Source organism: Echinops telfairi, unplaced genomic scaffold (assembly GCF_000313985.2).
Source record: "Echinops telfairi isolate 266 unplaced genomic scaffold, ASM31398v2 ScPeMD7_2565;HRSCAF=3150, whole genome shotgun sequence".
In the NCBI taxonomy this organism is placed as follows: domain Eukaryota; kingdom Metazoa; phylum Chordata; class Mammalia; order Afrosoricida; family Tenrecidae; genus Echinops; species Echinops telfairi.
In genome coordinates, this window is record NW_022106463.1 from 1652039 (window position 1) to 1672345 (window position 20307).

The 20307-nt window shown below is 42.4% G+C and overlaps 1 protein-coding gene across 1 annotated transcript in view; it reads right to left on the bottom strand.

Annotated features, from left to right (window-relative positions):
- The window catches only part of MICU2 (mitochondrial calcium uptake 2), a 95670-nt gene that overhangs the window by 51299 nt on the left and 24064 nt on the right, over positions 1-20307 (bottom strand). Inside the window, exons 2-4 of the mRNA XM_004714823.2 lie at positions 15258-15402; positions 342-373; positions 17-109 (exon numbers count right to left, since the gene is read on the bottom strand). Of these exons, the coding sequence (XP_004714880.1) occupies positions 17-109; positions 342-373; positions 15258-15402 (270 nt within the window). The remainder of the gene's footprint in view (positions 1-16; positions 110-341; positions 374-15257; positions 15403-20307) is intronic.

A 20307-nucleotide genomic window follows, 5' to 3' on the forward strand; every position in this document is an offset into this window, starting at 1 on the left:
GTTAAAACAAACAAACAAACAAATCAAAATTACCTTTATCACCAAGGTCCCTAAAAAAGGTAGGGCCACAACCAGCTTTTGGGATTCCTGCCAATGCATCCTCGATATCCTTTAAATACACATATTAAGAATTTTAATTTAACTTTTATTAAAGTTCATTTTTATTCTATACACACACACACACACCCTTTACTTACCCTTTGGGAAAAAAATCATTTTTGGGGGATCGTAAAACTCTTATCACAATCCATACATCCATTCATTGGGTCATTCTCCCCCACCTTCCCCTTACCCTCCTGGTATCACTACTCTCATTATTGGTACTGAGGGGTTTTGCTTACCTTTTTTGTCAGCTTCTTGACTAAAGTTTTACCTGTAAGGAAAAAAAAAAAGTACTTAATACCTATATTTTTTTGGTAAGACTCAACTCCCACTAAGAAAGAAAATCATTGAAAACCAACAAATGAAATGTTTATAAAACAAAATGCTTCTCGGGGCTCAAGTGGAAGGCAGATGTTTTGAGAATGATGATGGCAACAAATGTGCTTGACACAATGGGTGGATGTATGGATTGTGATAAGCATTGTATAAGACCCCAATAAAATGATTAAAAAAAAAATAGTGGTAACAGCATTTGCTGAGAACTCACTGTGACATATATGTAATTATTTCTTTTAACCTAAAGTAAATGTCCTTTAAAAAGAAATCCAAGTTAAAAAAATTATTTTAATTGTCCAAGCAGTAGGCTAAAATATCACCATTAAACAAGAAAACAAAATAAACAAAAGTTTGCTAAGCTGTTATTTACAAGATCTATTTTGAATCTTGAAGGAATACCTGTTCTAAAAAGAACTGATTAACAATTATTTCAAGAGGCAGCATATGATAAAGAACGAATGGTATTGAAGGAAAAAGTCCATGATGTACTGAAGGTATTAGCGAAAAACAAAGATGCAGTTATTGATGGAATACCAGCTGAAATGTTTCAACAACCTAGTCTATGCCAAGAAAGTTGGAAGGCAGCTGACTGACTGGAAGAGATCTCTATTAATACCTGTTTCAAAGAAAGGTCACCCAAAAGAATGCTTAATTACAGAACAATATCACTGATATCACATACAAGTCAAATTTTGCTGAATATTATTAAAAAACAATTGCCGTAGTATATTGACAGGGAGCCGCTAATTATTTAAGCCAGATCAGAACAGGACAGGGATTGGGGGGTATTACGGTGTACACTGGATGGATGGATCTTGGCTGAAACCAAAGTATATCACAGAGATGTTTGTGTTTTATGACTGTGCATAGGCATTTGACATGTGGCTAACAAACCATGGATAACAATGAGAGTCCCAGAACATTACGTTGTGCTCATGCAGAACCTGTACATGGACCAAGAGGCAGTGCTTTGACTGAACAAGGAAATACTGCGTAGTTTAAAAATCAGGAAAGGTGTGGTAAGGCTTGTAGCCTTTCACCATATTAATTTAATCTGTAGGCTAAGCAAATAATCTGAGAAGCTGTGCTATAGGAACAAGGGTTTATTAACAATCTGTGATAGGCAAATAAATAGTCTTGCTTGTTGGAAGCAAGGGGAACTTGAAGTATTGCTAATGAAAATCAAAAGACTGCAGCCTTCAGTACAGATTACAACTCAATGTAAACAAAAATCCTCAAAACTGGACTAGTAGATCACATCATGATAAACAGAGAAAAGACTGATGTTGTGAAGAATTTCATCTTACTTGGATGCAAAATCCATGTTCACGGAAGCAGCCATCGAGAAACCAAGTGACACACCGCCCTGAGTCATCCTGCTGCAGGAGACCCCCAGCACATCACCTGGAGGACCGAAGTGCGTCCCACCAAAGCGTAATATTTCAACACGTTGTCTGCATGTGAAAGGTGGAAAATGAGTAAGGAAGAGTGCAGGAGAGGTGATGCATTTGAATTATGATATTGGTTAAGAATGTTAACTATACAACATATTGTGGGAAGAACAAATTTGTCTTTATTTTTCAAATCTGTCTTTAGAAGTCTCACATACTTTGGACAAGCAGAGACCAGTCCCTGGAAAACGACGTCAGTCTCGCTGGAGTGTCAGTGAGAAAGGCGAAGACTATCAGTACGACGAACTGACAGAGTGGCTACCACAGTGGGCTCAAACATGGGAACCACTGAGAGGACGGCCCAGCGCTGGAGTGCTGTGCACTGCTGTACAGAGGGTCTTCACGAGTAGGAACTGACCGGAAGGCCTCTAACAAGGGCAACAGAAGCGCTGGTTGGTTCTCATTTATGTTTTTGATGATCAAAATTGGAGAAACGCAACTTACCTGCTAAAACCACTAAAAAATAGAACCGATTAGAAAATGAAGAAATCGCATTCTTTTGGTAAAAAGTTTGGGAGCCAGTGTGTACATTCAATTTGTCTTTAAATTTAAAAAGAAGACACAGACACGAGACAGGAACACCTATTCTCTCCAGCTTCCTTTCTGCTACAGCAACCAACTTTCTTGTGAGGGCTGTCGTTTTCCGCATCATCTGGCCGGTTGTTTTTCAGAGGATGATGGTCTTACCTGGGCCTGGCTGCTTTTCTAGCCCTTGTTCACTGGCTACCCAGACCAGGGACAGCAGAGTCCCGTGGTCTGACCTGTCTGAGGGGCCAAGACCTAGCTTGTTCCAGCAGGAGCCACAAGCCAATGCTGCAAGAAATATATATAAATATCTGCTCTAAACTTGAACCTGATAATGATTGTACAACTCTTTTTGATTGAACTATTGACTGTATAATATGTGGATTATGTGCCAATAAAACTGTCTAAAAAGAATATAAATTAAAACCACAATGAGATGCTACTATACACCTAATATGAATGATGAGAAATTTAAAAGTGAGTGACAAAATGAGAGTTGGCAAAGATGTCCTTCATCTGGAACTCACATACTCTTCAGGTGGGAATATAAAATGGAACAACTGAGAAAACAAACAAAAAGGCAAAACAAAACAAAATCCTTAGTATACGGGGCCACATTTTTCTACTTGAGGATAAAACCTGCCTATAAACCATCTAATGTCTCCTTTAAATTTATTTGTGTGTGTGTGTGTGTGTGTTGGGGGAAGGGGTGGGGCGAAGAAAACTCTAGCTGTTCTCCCTTTGTTCTACATAGTCACAACTAGTGTGTGTGCATGTGTGTGTGTGTATATATATATATATAATTTATGCTTATATACAAGCATTTAAACACTCAAACTTATTACATTGATAACTATCACATATAATCATGTAGTTATACGTAGAATAAGTGGGAATACAGTTTAACAGCAAATAAGGTAGACCAAGAGTTGAAGCTGTGCTGATTTACTGCATGAGTATAAAAGCAGGGGAAACACATTATGGTTAGTGGTAGTATTATTGTTATTAGTATTATTGGCAAGGGTTCTTCGAGCATTATGATGGAATTTTGGCTCAGGAAGTAGAATGTTTTTCAAGGTCTCCACCTATTCTAGAAATTCCCTCATGTGGTTTTTACTATTTACAGAGAATTTATGAAGTACAAAACTAGGTAGGAGTACACCTTGTTATAGGTAGACAGTCATTTTAACACTTAAAATAAATAGAACTACATTAATAAACATGAAATGCAATTACAAGTCAAATAAATCTTTGCTTCTAGCCAAAATAGAGTTACTTGATAATTTTAACTATGAAAACATTACCCAAAGTACCTAATTCAAATTTTATTTTGTTGGCGGTAAATGGACTTTTCACATGTAAGTTTTACCACCAAGACCTTTCTCCCTTTCCAGGCTTCTCACAGATGTACGGAACTCTTTGGACAGAACAGACCCCTCCACACTGCGCATGTCCTCAGTTACAGACGTGATGGAAACAAACGTGGAAAGTGATGGATTAGCCAAACAACCAGAACACCTGACAGTCACTAGAGAAGGAGACAAAGGGTCCTTTGCAGGGCGTTTCCTGCATGGGGTCTCTAACTTACTATTTATTCTTGTTGGAATGAGTCTAAAAGATCACCTCTGGTTGATGTCTTGCTAGAGGAGACAAATGGCAATCTCCTCAAATGTCTAAAGTAGCTTCCTTGCCAACTTTCCAAGTAGTCTTGAAATGCATTAAAATTGTGTGTTTGTGTGTGTGTTGAATGTGACTTTCCCCGGCCACCTTACACACATGGTGAGGTAATGAATTAGAATATTGTAACCGCAGTTGAATGCTGATGTAATGCGGACCCAGAGCAGTTGAGAGAGTGCATAAGATGGGCAGAATCCATCATGGAGGGCATCAGGGACGCTTTTCCAAAACAGAGACGTTTACAGTAAAACCTGAAGAACGAGGCTGAATTAACTCAGAAAGGGGTGGGGGTGGGGTTGGTGGTTAGAAGCATCCCAGGTAAGGAGAGTAGCTTGTCAATGAATCAGGGTTATGAGGGACGGTGCTGGAACACCGCAGAGCAGAGCAGGCCCTGCCAGACTCTTCCGGCGTGATGAGTGCTGCCACGAGCCGTTCTGGTGGCAGGAAGGTGAGGTAGTTCCTGCTTTCTCAGAGTAGGTGGTCAAGTCATGTATGAGAACGCATGGGGGAAGCGTGAGGCAAGAACCTTGTAGATGCTGAGCACACGCCTTCGAGCTCGCCAGTGCAGAGACATGAAGGGTTTATGGACAGTGACACTATTGTGAGACTCTGCCAAATTCACTATCAGTTCTGGAAGCTGTCAAATGTGTCTGTCCTTCGGGGTTTCCTATGTATAGTCCTGTTGTTTGTGGATAAAAGCAGCGTTCTCTCTTCTCTCTCTTGCAAATGTGCTTGTCTCATTGCTTTTTTTTTTTTTTGCCTTTACACCGGCTAAGGTTTGGGTCCAGCACCCACCTGTCAGCTCACTTTGTGGCTCAATGATGGCTTGTGTGTTGCTATGATGCTGGCAGCTAGGTTACCAGTGTTTCTAATACCAGCGGCCACCTGTGGTAGCCAGGCTTCAGCAGCGCTTCTCAAGGAAGGCAGATTAAGAGGAAAGGTCTGGCCACCTGCTTTCAAACGTTCACCAGGGAAAAGCCTAGGAATTACAACAGGACAGGAGGGAAGGGGGGTGTAGAAAGGGGGAATTGATCACAGGGAGCTACATATAACCTCCTCTCTGGGGGACGGGCAGCAGAGGGGTGGGTGAAGGGAGACGCCGGGCAGTGTAATATAAGATATAATAATAATTTATAAATTATCAAGGGTTCATGGGGGAGAGGGGAGGAGGAAGGGAGGAGGAGGGGAAAAAAAAGGAAAATGAGCTGATTCCGGGAACCCAAGAGGAAAGCGAATTTTGGGAATAATGAGGGCAACAAATTTTTAAAAAACAAAACAAAACAAAAAAATTAAAAAAAAAAGAAAAGAATTACAACAGGACATTGTCTGATATTGGATGATGAGCCCCCACCTAGGTGGGAAGGTACTCAAAGCACCCAGTGGTCTCTCATTCCTGAATTAAAGCAAACACACCCAGGTGCAGAGGGTGCAGGACTGGGTGGCATTTCTTCCTGCTGTACACAGGGTCAGGGTGAGCCAACCACCATCACATGTCAGCAGGGGTGAGATGGAGCCTCTTTGTCTAGCTCCTGCCCGACAGGGAAAGCACCCATCTTCACCTCTGAGTGCGTGAGTGCGGCTTTAACAATTGGTTTGCTCACGTCTGGATGGCTGTGCAAGACGTAGGCTCTAAAGTCCCGTGATGTAACTCCACGACTGCTCCAAAGGTTCATGGAGAGGGGGCACTGACCACCTCTTGATGGCAAGTAGGAAGGTTCTGGAAGAGCCTATGGGCCCAGATATTATACAGCTATTTTTGAAAAATCAAAGCTACTAACTCATTTATTGCTTCAATAGGATATCCTCCCTTCAGTCCACCATCTTGGGAAATTCTACCCATGATTCTCATCTTTTCTCTTAAGTCCCCTATGCTGAAACTTTCTACCCTCTATTATCCAGACACCTGTATTACCTTCAAATTCCACCAATACAACAATAGTATTTATTTTATTCACCACTATACTCCCACAAAGTATATCCTATAGAAATTGTACTAAGCCAGTGGATTACAATGTATACTCTCACTCTATGACATGGGTACTGGCTGATGAGCTTATTAATCTAGTCCACGAACATCTGTGGCAGGCACTGTGCTAGGGTGGAAATGCAGTGTCCAGCCAGGCAGGTGCTGTTATTGCCCAGCAGAGGGATCCAGTGGAAGAGGCAGATGTGAGCGCGTGGGTGAGAGGAGGGGGAACATCACAGAGCAGCTCAGAGCTGTTGACCTGAGGTGCCCCTGGCATGTCCAGGAGAAGCTATGTAGGTCCGGAGCCTGCCTGGGTCTGGACATACAGATATGGAGATGGGCAGTCAGGGGTGAGGTGAGAGAGTGGAAAATGAGGATAAAAGGCAGTGGTAGTTGTAGGCAGTGTTGCCCCTACAACTCGATTGTAGACTTATTGTGGGCAGGGTTCACATCTTACTTCCTGTTTCTTTCCAAGTACATAGTACAGGGTGAAGCCCTGAGTAACCCACGTTTCTTGTGGAGCCAGGGCTACACAGATCTACAAGCCTCCATAATAACCAAGTAGCAGAACAGCAAGCGCTTGCAGCAGCCTTCGTTTTAGAAACGCACTACAGAAGGAATCTGGGAACACACTCCTTCAAGTGGGAAAGAGGAAAGGCGGAGGGACTCTAGTTCAGGCACTGGGGAATAAATCTTTGAGGTTGGTATGTCTTGATGCCACTTTCCCAATGAGTACAAACTGGTATTGACAAATGAACAGCAAAAGTTACACACACAAACATAAATAAATAAACTACAAGTCTCGGGATGGTAAGTCAAAACATACTTGCACAAAATCATGGTAACTTTTACTTAACAAAAACTCAAATGTGAGGTACTGTTTCTCAACAGTTTCCATCAGTCTACACACTTTCAAGGCAGTGTTTCCACCTCTAGCCATTCTGAAGAATTCTTTAAACCACATTGAAATGGTAGTTTTTGCAACCTTGAGGGGGTGCAAACTGCATTCCTTTGAATGTTCTTTGAGTTTTGAAAATAGTCTACAGGGGCAAGACCTGGGCTGTGAGGTCACGGACAGCCCCTTACCTTTCAGGAAGGAGCAGGTGCATGGTCATGACCGAAAAAAATTCCAGTGCAAGTTGCTAGGCCTTTTCCTTTTCAATGCCGTTTTCTATTTTCTTAAAAAGTTTTCCTAGTAAGACCCTGTGAGTCTTGTGTCATCCAAAAAATCTATCAAGATAGGCCCCTGAGAATCCCCCCAAAAGGTGCTGTAATCTTTAAGCTGGCTTCTCAGCCCTGGGCTTACATGGCCCGGCAGCTCTGCTTTGAAGATACTGTTTTGTTGGGGTCGTTTATTTTGAAAGGCACTTTTAACAAAACAAATCTAATCCTGAGGGAACTTGTCTGCAGCCATCCACTGGTCACCGGGGCAGGTTTAAAAATTGTTTGGAATAAACATGTGCATATATGACCTGGAATCTTAGTAACCATACTTTGACTCTGTTTATACATGAATATTAGAAAAAAGAATCTAAGAGGCGTTTCTATTTTTTTCATTAAAATGGAATGCTATATATTAAAAAAAAAAAAAGGAATGTTATTAGTTTGCATTTTCCCTATCCTTTGTTCCCACTGGGCCCTGTCATCTATTTGACTCCATCATCTTTTAATTATTCCTCACTGGCTCATGTCGCCCTTCCCACCTGGCTCATTCTGTATATACCAAATATACTCGTGTATAAGCCGAGTTTTCCAGCACATTTTTAATACAGTTTTTGTGGTAAAGTTAGGTGCCTCGGCTGATATTCAGGTTGGCTTAACTCGAGTACATAGGTACATCTCAATTGCCCAGCCTCTCGTTCACTCTGTCATCCGCTTCTGCCTGAAGCTCAACCCTGGTTAGATTCAATCAGATCTCACACCAGCACTTGAACATGCTGTTGTCGTTAGGTGTTGCTGAGTCAGTTCTGAATCACAGCGACCCTGTGCACAACAGAACTAAACACTGATGGGTCCCACACCATGCTTACAACTGTTGTTATGTTTTTGAGCCTATTGTTCAGATCACAAGCATTATGAAAAGGCTGATTCTAAATTCCTGATTAATAACTTCAAGTGGGACTTCATAAAACTATTGCCCAGCATGCTCTATTTCTCAATCCACTCACTCTCTTCCTATTTTAGAAGACTCTTGGAAAAGTCTCCAATACCTTTCCTTCCTCAGTAACTAAGAGGAGGAGGAAGAGGCTACCTTCCCCAGAGGCTACCTTCCACAGGTTCCTACCTATTAGCCATGAAGGCTGCTGTTCTCCCTACAATGACGGGTGGTGCTGTGCTCTGATCTAAAACACCAGGCTTTCGCTTCTACACTCAGATTCTTTCCCTCCGGCCTTCTCAAGATGAATTCACTGCCAACGATCGAGTCGATTCTGACTCATAATGACCCTACAGGACAGAGTAGGGCTGCCACTATGAGTTTCTGAGACTGTCCATAGAGCAGCTGGTAGTTTTGAACATCTGACCTTGTAATTAGCAGGTAGTTTTGAACATCTGACCTTGCATAACCACTATACCACCAATTCTTCCCTGTTCTGGCACTGTCAGTTTCCCTCTCTCTCACTGGCTAGGCTAACACATGCACGATTATTTCTCCCCCTCTAAAATCAAGTCTGCTTGTGACCTCACTTCCACTTCCAGATAATGCTTCATCTTGCCCCTAACCTTTTTAGCAACCCCCTTGTCTAATTTTGCTTTGTCCATTTTTTCTGAGGTGCATTCAGATTAGGGTTTTCCATCATACCATTCCATTGAAACTACTCTTATAAAGGTCACCAGTGATCCTTATGTTCCCAAGTCCAGTGGTCAGTTCCCAGTCCTTATCCCATTTGGTTTCTTCGTGGCACTTTTCCTGGTGGATCTTTTCCTCTTCCCTGAAACCTCTGCCTCATCTGGACTTCAGAATACCCTATCTTCCAGGTTTACCCCTACCACTCTAGCTGTTTCTTCTCAGGGAAGCAGAAGACCATGAATTTAGTAACTAATCTGCAGTCATATGGCTTCCTCAAACAGTTTCTCCATCCAATAGCATGCCTGGCATGACACAAAGGACAAAGGGGGAAGATATTTGAAAGCAGTTATTACAGAGTGAGAACATGAGAGAGCAGAGAACTACAGGCAAGGAAGATGACCCAGCCTCACAGCAGTGGAAGTGTAGATGTTTCTCTAGATGAGTCTAGTTAAGACTACACATTTTTCTGATGTCAAAGAAGAGGTGGGTTGATAAAGAGAAAAGAAGAATGGAAGGACAACAGGTTGTAGTCTAAGAATAGAATTTGAGATTTGAAACTGGAGCAATTCCAGGTAAGAGACATGGGTGTGAATGCTAAGAGTGAACCCGCGGGCCACTGGGATCGAGGAGATGAAGAGCTCGAGCTCGCTGCAGCAGTTCGTACAAGATCACCTCAAGAAAGGAAAACGACACGTCAGCTAGATGCTTCGATGGTTTTTAGAGTGTGAGACTGAGAATCAGGCTGATTCTCCCCAAGCTTCCTGTGGAACCAGGGAGAAGGAGCAAGAGTCCCCATGAAGGCAGCCTGGAGAGATGGTTCCAAGGAACAACTGGCATTCCTTGGACAATGGAGCCCGGGCTGCGGTGGGCAAGGCTCACTCCCTCCGGTGGTACACGGAGCTCATGGTCAGTGGGCCGGCCCCGGATTTCCTAGCCTTGCTGTTCATCACGATCTGGAGGAAAGATTATTATTTTTCTTCATCACAATTGAAAATAAAGATAAAGAACATCGTACGCATGCAGGATGTATTATTTGGTCTGAGAAATTACCAAATTCTTGATTTAGCTAAATGCCTTCTGATACTTTAATTGCATCCCAAAGAATAATGGAAGTGGCAATGTTATAAGAAATTAAATTGGTTAAATCAAGGGCTACCAAAAAAAAAGAAGAAAGAAGAGAGAAGAAGAAGAAACAAGCCATGGGCATTTTGTATTTGGTTAGAAAAAGAAATAGCACGACAGTCAGTGGCACTGTTGGGTAAACACTGGACTGCTAACCTCAAGGTTGGAGGTTCACACCCACCAGCCACTCTGCAAGGAGAAAGGTGAAGTTATCTGCTCCCCAAAAGACCGACAGTCTCAGAAATAGGGTCGTTCTGAGTGGGAATGAACTCACTGGCAGGGGTGGGTATGGCTAAAATAAGGAAGACCACAGCAAAATATAGGCTATATGGATAGGTCCTAAAAGAATGGACAAATTACTTAATTTCATTAAGTATATGAGCAAAAAACAACATGTTTAATGAGGGAAAGTCAAAGCTTAGAACGAATGAATTCAGTGGAAACAGAAATGAATATACCTAATATAATAGTATGCAGACTCGAACCAAACTCACTGCCATCTACTTGGCTCTAACTCGTAAGAGCAGGGTAGAACTGACTGTGGATTTCTGCGACCATGGCTCTTTGAGGGTAGAAAGTCTTGTCTTTTTTCCACGAAGTTAGCTAGTGGTTTTGAACTGCTGACCTTATGGTTAGCAGCCCAATGAATAACTACTACCCAATTATATAAGGTATGTCAATATTTTGAAAATTTGATCAAGTTTGTAATACGAAAAAAATGAACATAAATATAGCTTAAGGTACAGCACACACATTTTTTGATTTCTGAAGGTTTCTGGCTATAAATAATTCATTCCACTTTGTTTCCTCTCATATTACCATCTTCTTTGTTTTATAACATTCAGAGTCACAAAGTCTTAGAAAAAGAAATCATTTTCATTTCCTCCCCTCTAACTAACTACCCACAAGTCTCCTGAAACAGATATGCCAAAGGTCCTAATGGCCTACGCTTGTGGGCAGACTCAACAGCTGCCGGCAGTCCCCGCCCCATGGAGGAGGACCTTTCTGTTGCACCTGCACAACAACTGCACCTCCCCGTGACTTCTCTGTCAACGGGCCACATTTTACAAATTTCTTTTTCCGTAAGAAGAGTTTTTAACTTGAGTTTTTCTTTTGTGTGTAAATTACAAATGCTGATTGCCGATGACGTAGCAAGGCCTGAGAGCAAAGAGCAAACGACACACACTGAAGATCCCATAGGCACAGTGAGGATCTGTATAAAGCACACCCATTTACTCAGCTATATGTAATCCTCACACAAACACACTTAAGGAAAAATGTGGGATCATACTCTTCACACTCTAAAAGCCTGTTTCATTGTGTCCATGGACATCCATAAATGACAGCAAATGTCGCTGTACAGACGGCACTGACTCAGGATATTTATTTTGCCAGGGCATTATTACAGAACACATCATTTGTTTCAGCTCTTTAAGCATGATATTCCAAATTAGAATGCGTATCTAACATCTCTGTTGCACTGTCTAAATTCTTAGAAAGAAAAAGGCAGCATCAAAGCAAAAGCAGTGTTTTTAAAAGGCATTTAATTTAAGTTTCCAAAATTTGCTTTTAGAAAAGAACCCATTGCCACTCAGGGACCTGGAAGATGCAGGAACGTGCTGAACAGGGCTTCCTTCCGTCGAGCGAGCCCGCCCGCTGTCCTGCTGAAGCGCCTGCCACACCCTCCTCTTCGGGTTTCAATGGCAGACTTTTCAGGAGGAGCTGAGCGCTCACAACTGTGCCACCAGGGCTCCTTGCTGTTAGAAAAGTCAAACCACCGTGTAAGAGTTCCCCTAGAATGTAGGCGAGGACTTGCCACTACTGAGCATGTTATGTGTCAAAATTCAGTCGCTCACTGTACTTCCCCGCCCCCCGCCCCCCCCAACTTAGATTACTAATAAGGTAGAACATTATTTCATACACATTAGTTAACATTATTTCATACACATTAGTTAAACAATTAACATTAGTTAATTGTTTCTCATTTTTGGAAATGATGTTTAATATCTTTGCTCATTTATTTCCTTATTGATATATTAGGGGGCTTCACAAAGTTCATGGAAAATGGAATTAAAAGATAACGAAACTTTCCCATGAACTTTCTGAAGGCCTCTTGCGCATCTTATAGACACCCCTTCTCTCCTCTGCCACTCGTTTAGGTTTGCCTTTCAACACCGTGTATGGCATCAAAGGTGTCAAATGACCCTGGGTGGCACAGTGGCTTTTGCTCAACTACGAGCCTGAGTGTCACAGAAGAGAGGCCTGGCTATTTGCTTCCATAAAGATGACAGCCATTGAAAATCCTATGTATGGAGCAATTCTGTGCTACCGGAGGGTCACCACGAGTTAGAATCCACTCGACATCCATGGGTTTGCGTTGTGGGGGCTGGATTTTAACACACAAGGTTCACTGAAGGAGATGAGCTGTAATACATCACTAGGACACAGTGTGATCAAGGCAGTTAGGGGGATTTGTACAAGTGTTAGAGCCAAATGACAGCACTGTTGTGATTAGTCACTACCATTTCAGGCCCAGGGCCAGGAACTAGGCCTTGCATGGTAGATATGATCATCCCATTTTACTAATAAGGAAAATAAAGCCTATATATTATTTTAGAATTTGTTTGAAGACCCACTGATAATGAAGGGAAGAACTGGGGTTTGAACACAGGTGGTATTTCGGTTATGAAATATATAGATTAATCCTGGAAATCTGGGGGAAAGTTAGTTAATATGCGACTGACCTGGGTTTTTAAGTGGCACTGTTAACTGCCGTCAGGCAGCTCCATTCTCGTACGCCAGAACAAGCTGCTGCCTGGTCCTGTGTCAGTCTCGTTAATCCTCCAAAGGCTTCCTGTCACGCTAAGAAAGGTCCAACTTGCTAAGATGGCTGCATCTCATGGTTGTGGCTGCTGTGCTGCCCATGTCGCCAAGGCTCTCCCACCTCCTCGCCCTCCCTCTGCTTCATCAAACAGGCTGTCCTCATGTGATGGATTTCTCGTGACGACATGTCCAAAGTGAGCGAGTCAAGACAGTGCTTTGCTGTGAGCCATGGATTTTACCGGCCCATTTTCAGAAGTGAATTGCCTGGACTCCAACCCTCTGCTGGCGCCTGTTGCAGGGTGGCCCGCGGCGCCTGGAGTATCAGTGGCACAGCAGAATGAAGTCCTTTTGCTCCTCTGTCCTCTTCCTCTCCCCACATTTAGACACACTGGTCCAATTCTCAAACTACTCTTAGCCATCGCTTCCTCTCACTCCCCCGTGCTGTCAGTGCCATGGCCAGTCCTTATTTTCTCTAGCCGCGCAGATTGCAGCTACTTGTCTCAGAAGCCGACAGTCCCCAAAGGCACCGTCCCTCTCTGGAGAGGTCCATCTGGTTAAGGAGGAGATGAGGCTTCTTACAACTTAGTCCCTCTTGTTTCTCCAGCCCCCATCTGCTGCTCCTCTGGGTGGCCCCAAGCTGAACCACCTGTTTCCTCCCATTCCAGCTCCCAATTTCCCCACAAGAAGTAACTGCTGCCTTTTATTGTGTCCAACATTCCAGTGATTTAAAAAAGTATCAAGGAACACAATTATTAAAAAAGTCTATAGATTTATATCCTGCAATTCTTGAACTTATTAATTCTAGATTTTTGTGGATTCCCTCAGATAGCCTATCTATAAGATCATGTCATCTGTGAATAGAGATGGCTTCATTTCTTCCTTTCCCATTTGAAGTCCTTGTGTTTTCTTTTATAGGTTTCTTACGAAATGGAAATCGTATTATACATACTTTTAAAATAGATATATATGTTTGCATGTCTCTATTTACTTCAACTGATTTCCCAGCGATGAACTTATTGCTTCAAACAGAACAAAATTGTAACAGGTACTGTCAAGTCAATTGACTCTCATCGATGCTGTGTGCCAGAAAAGAACTATTTGCATGGGGTTCTGGTGGCTGACTTTTCTGAAACAGTGGGCCAGGCCTTTATTCCACAGCACCTCAGGGTAGACTCCAACTGACAACCTTAGGGTGAGTGTTAGCCACGGGCACTCATTCCAGGGGAATGTGTACTTTGATGGCCTTTGATACATAAAAGCCAAACTTACCTAAGTAGAAGCTAAACCAATACAATGTAAGTACATTTTTAAAATTACTGTATTACTTGCTCAGATGAAGTGAACCCAGAACCCCTGATGTGCCCCCTCTGGTGGAGGGACAGGGTCACTGAAACCCCTGTGACCCTTTGTGCTATCCAGTTTGGCCTTGGTTTGCAAACCAAAGTGCAGTCCTTTGGTTTCAGTGGCTGGTAAACTCACTGTTCCTAGAACATGCCATGATCTTGGTCTTCCCCATGCCATTCCTAAATATTTGGAATGCTTTTCCAAGTTCTCTCTACCTTTTCCAATTCAACTACACTTCCCTTCCTCCTCCTTCCCTTAGCTCTAGCTAGATGTTTCAGAGATAGACAGCACTTCCAGTGATGCTTGGGTGCTATCAGGAATCTTTATAGAACATTGCTGCAACATGGGACATAAATGATCAGGGACACGTCTAATACATTGTAGAGTAAAAGGCCCAAGTGTAGACAATAATACTTAAGAATTCCTGATACTATTTGGAATAAATGAGCATTGACTCGATATGAAATAAAATTACGTAATTACAGTTTTGGAATTTGCTTCCCATTATGGTTTCCAAGATTTTTACCTTTGGCATCATGATTCCATAACAACCATGTTACCTCATAATTAGTTTCATTGTTTTTGTTCAATTTAAAACATCGATATTCCTCAAATGAACATCTAAAATTAATTATTCTATTAATAATTTATTTATAGTGATATTTAAAACTTACCTATTTTCCCCTTCTCTCTCTTTTTCCCCCCTTCTCTCTTAAAAAAAATAACAACACAAAACCTCAAATTCAAAACAATGAGTTCTGAGATGGATAAATATATATAAAAGTTTAACCACACTTGGGTCATAAGCAAGGCAACTGTAAGGTACAAAGAATGATGACCATTAAAACACACAAAAGCTGTTACCAATCGTTTCTCAAACTTAATGTTTAGTTTCTTCAATGCCAGACACAAACAAAAAGCCAACTCACATGTAGAAGTTGTTGAACTGGGAATGTTTTGTGGCGTATATCTTTGCCCCAATTAAAAAATAATAATTACACAAATAACCATGAGTAGAAGGAAGAAGACAATGTCCTGGAATGGACTGTGGTTGATGACTGTACGACCGAGTCGTACGACACGTGGATGAAGTGTCAACACTGCTTTAAAAAGGTCGACTCACGTTCCATCTGCTCAAACATCACGGAGAAGAGGAAGTCTCTGGGTGTCATGTAGTGCTCTCCCTCATGTTCCAGGGAGCAAAACTGCATGAAGCGCTGCTTTCGAAGGGATAGCTTCCCTGCCATCTCATCCGAGTCCACATTTTTCTAAAAGACAGGAAAAAAAATTGACATTTTATATTTTTCCCCCCGTAGTATTCCTAAAGCCAGTTATTTCTACAATCATTTATAAAGAGTGAATTTAGTTGTCATATCAACACAGCTCCACATTTTAAACCATCCATTTAACAAATACTGGCTGTGCGACTGTCCCGTTCCCTTGCAGGCACTGCAGAGGAAGCAGTGCACAGGCTCCTGAGGAACGTACAGTCCCGAGAAGGAAAAATGGGTACAAAGCAGGGCCAGACAGCGAGCAGTGCTGTGAGGAAAAGGGGAGCAGAATAAGAAGTGGTAAAGAACCACGATTTCAGAGAGGACACGCAGGGGAGGCCTTTTTGAAGAGGAGCCATTTAGAGATTAACTGGGGTGAAGTTACAGAGCCGGGGCTCTCTGGGAGAAGAGCATTCTAAGGAACACATAAAGCAAGGACAAAGATATGCACTGGGAACACGCGTGGTGTGCTCCAGCTACAACAGGCAGGCGATGTCCCAGCGTGCGTAAGGGAGGGAGTGGCAGAACCAGGGAGGCAACAGGCCACAGAACGTTGCACTTTTAGAAAGATGTGAGTCAAAAAGTCTTGCTACCACAAATTTACAGACCCCTTTTCTATAATGGCAGCTTCAGCATCTCCAAGGGCCTCAAATTATGTTCTTTTAAAATGCTCTTTGAGTTTTAAACAAAAAGAAGTCTGAAGGGAGGGGCAAGCCCAGGGCTGCTGGGTGCATCAGGTAAGGTTTCGTAATAAAATCGTGTAGGCCAACCCTTAGCACCCTCCAAGAATGAGCAGGTTCTTTGTTTGATACAGGGAAAAGCCAAGTGCTCAGGGCAACCCCCCCAGGCTTGTTCTTCATTTTCTCACCAAAGCAGCTCTCAATTTTCTTAAAACTTCTCCATAAGCCCCTGTGATCATCCAGGTTCCCTTGAGAAAATCTATCAAGATAACTTTTAGAATCCCTCAAAACATTTGTCATGACCTTTTGACCTGACCTCTCTGTCAAACAGATCCCTTAGGAAGCCAGTTTTAACTGGACCTCATTTTTGAAGGCATCCTAATGCTAGGAAGACACAGGTCCCTCTGAGAGAACTTGCCTGCAGACATGCACTGATCACAGAGCCATGTGTTAGTATGTTTTGTTTGGAACACACCTGTGCCCATGAACCCTAAGTAGCAATGTTTTTGGATCTACATTCCCTTGTATCTCAGAACAGTAAGAGAGGAAACAAATGAAAAGGTGAACGGAGAATGGAGACAGGCATCATGCTATCAGTAATATGAATTGCTAACTCAGGCAACAGCACCTAGATCATAATCTGACTGCTGAAAGAGACAACACTGAAATCTTCCTGCAACCTTACTGAGCACTTACTATGTGTTACATACTGTACTACGGGGCTTAACATTGGTTATTTGGTTAATCCTCACAATAACTCTGAATAGAGACGATTGGAGCTATAGAACCTGGATAGTAAATACAGAGACAGGACCCCAAGCAAGGCCTGGCTGACCCTTACCACCACACGACTCTCCTGTTATACACGCAGCTTGGCAAGGTGGACTCGGCCAGCTGAGGAAGACGCTGCAGCTGGCAACGCTGAGACCAGAATTCCTCTCAGCCCTCCATGTGAACTGGGAGAAGACCAGAAAGCACACCAGCTTCCCATCCAGCTGCACCCCACTGCCTCGTTTCACGTCACCATTTCACTTCCTCCCAATGTCGCCTGCTTCCTCCACTCCTTTCTGACACTTCTGGATTTTGTTCTTGGGCAAATGCTGCCCCAGTTCAAATGGCTGACTATTCCAAGGAGTATAAGGGAGTACCACCCAAAAAATGGAATTTTGTTTTCAAAGTTAGATATTTAATTTTTTTTAACAAAACAACCTTATTACCTTCAAAGTACTCTCCATTCCACTTAATACATTTGTCAAACTCATCCACTTGGATGGCTGACAGGACCGCCCTCATTTTTGTCTTTACCTTTTGTATGTCGTCAAATCACTGTCCGTCCATGTCCCTCCTCATTCCCAGAAACAAAAAAGAGTGAGGTCAGGTGAGTAAGGTGTGGGGGGCAAAAGAGGCATGCTGTTGTTTTTTTTTTTTTTGTGGCACACTGAGATGGCTACAGGAGCAAATGCATTGTCATGGTGGCAAAACAAGTCTCCTGTCTGCCATAAATCAGGCATTTTTGTCATGCTATCTTTTCAGAACCTCTAAATCTGTGGGTCGAGACCCCTTTGGGGGTCGAATGACCCTTTCACAGGGATCACCCGATTCATAACAGTAGCAAAATTAGTTATGAAGTAGCAATGAAAATAATTTTATGGTTCAGGGGGTCACCACACCTGTGGAACTGTATTAAAGGGTCGTGGCATCAGGAAGGTTGTGAACCACTGCTCTAAATAGACAGCTTGACTAACAGACTGACCCGATGGAACAAACTCCAAGTGCACTACGAGTGGGCATCTTTGTCCTTTTGGGAAGTTGACGGATGTCCAGAATGAGGTTTGTCAGCAATAGCATTTCACCTTTTTGAAATGAGAAAACCACTCCCACAGTTGAGTTGGCCCTATAGAGCTGTCCCTGTAAGCTGTGTTCAACATCACAAGTTTCTGCAGCACTTTTCCTGAGCAGGAAACCAAATTTCACAGCTTCCTTCTCCATAAATTACACCACTTCCCCCTCCCTGCCATCAAGTTGATTCTAACTCATAGTGACCCTATAGGACAGGGTAGAACTACCCTGTGGCAATAAAGACAGCAACTCTTTATAGGAGGAGAAAGCCTTGTGGTTTCGAACCTCTGATCTTGTGGTTAGCAGCCCATCTTACATAGAACTCTGTGTTAAGCCTGGGTAGACTGGAGAAACAAATTCAGACACTCATATGTGTATAGGAAAGAATTTCATATACAAGAGCAATTGAATATTGAGAATATTGAGAAAACATCCCAGCCCAGTCCAGGTCAAGTCCCTAAGTCCGATATTAGCCCATATGTTCGATACCAATCTCTTGGTCCAAGTCCTCTTCAGACTCACGAATCATATGCAATGACGCTGAATGCAAACTCTAACAAATAACTCAAGAGTCATGTTTCAGAATGAGTCCATACTCTTTTCCTTGTAATCAGGAAAGCCAATTTTGTTAATACTTTGCAAATTTCTTATATGTGAATCAGATATGTATGTGTGTGCAAATACCACATACTTACATATGTATACAAACCATTGCTATGAAGTTGATTTCAACTCATAGCGACCCTATGGGGCAGAACTGCCCCTAACTCCCCCAAGTTCTGAGGCTGTGAATTTTTACAGAAGCAGATGGCCACATTCTTCTTCCCTGGAACAGCTGGTCTGTTCAAACTGCCACGCTTTCAGTGAGCAGACCCGAGTTTACCCTCCATGCACCACATTCTGTGTGTTCCACATATAATGCACAAAGAAAACGCACGAGGGGGGTTGCCTGGTTTTCAAAAAACAGAACAAACTACAACCAAAAGCAAACTGTGCATCACGTGTTATTTGCATTTAAAAAAAGTTTATCTATTCCGTTAGGTAGCACAAATGGTTTGTGCTCCAGTGTTAACCCAGAGGCTGGGGGTTCGAGCCAGCAGACTGTTGTGGGATAACAGGCCTGGTGGTCTTACGCCATACAGACTGCAACCAAGGAAACCGTCCGCTGCAGTTCTACGCTAACACAGAGCAGTGGGCTTGGGGACTCATGTTCGTTCACACACACACTTATAGCAAAGGATTAATATCTATCTGTGACCAGAGCTGGATCATCATTTCATGCAACAAGTTGTTACTGAAGATTTGTTGGAAAACCACACAACCCTTCATTCCCAGGAGGAACTAATATGTGCAGTGGCAGTGGGTTTACATAAAGTCTTGGGGTGGGGTGGGGAGAGGATTTCAGAAAGGATTCTTAGGAAAGGGCAGAGCTCGTTGGCGAAGCCCAAGATATGAGAGAAACTATACATGCAGTCTATTAAAAGAAACAAAAGAAGCTAATCATAGGAATATGCAATATTAGTATACAATTTTTTAATAGATTATATTTACATTAATATGAGGGAGCTTCAAAAAGTTCAGGGAAAAATGGGTTGAGGAGGTAACAGAATCTCCCCACCTTCTGAAGTTCTTTTGTAAATAGTGGATTACATTAAAACTAAAATCTATAGAGAACTTTAATTTCAGCCTTAAAAGCAAACACTGGTTCTCTTACATTTCTTAATAAGAAGTTGATCATGATTGGCTAAAAGAATTCTTTTGTACCAACAACTTAATCCTTTTTGTATAAACAGCTAAATTCTTCTTTCCAAAGGTCAACCACTAAAAGGGGCCAACGACTCCCTGGCCCCTCACCTTTCTGGGCCTCATGACAAGGTGAGCTGTTTCAATGCACTCTCTGGTTTTCACGTGGTTCTCGAGTTTGTTGTGACCTTACCCTTTCCTGGTCTCCACTTATGTCCCACCTCGAATCAAGAAATAAAAACATATACCTCCTCTCATCCTCAGCCAAGACAGGAAAACTCTTCCCAGAGAAAGTTTTCCTTCTGAAAGGTCTCAGCACTGAGAGTCCTATCTGCTTGAGATGTGGTTGCAGCTCACATAAGCATCACATTTCTAAGGATTCTGAGAGCTGAGTTTGTTATTTTAGAAAATGCCATTTTATTAAATTGGTTGGTTGATTAGGTTGTTTGCCATCTCTTGATGTTGTTTAAAGAGCCTCTCCAGTAGACAAGAAAGGGTAGAGAAAAGGTTTTATGAAACCAAAGCTTTGATTTCTGAACTTAAAGCTGCCATGAGGCAGTGGTTCTCAACCTTTAGGTCAAGACCTCTTTGGGTGTCGAATGACCCTTTCACAGGGTTGCCCGATTCATAACAGTAGCAA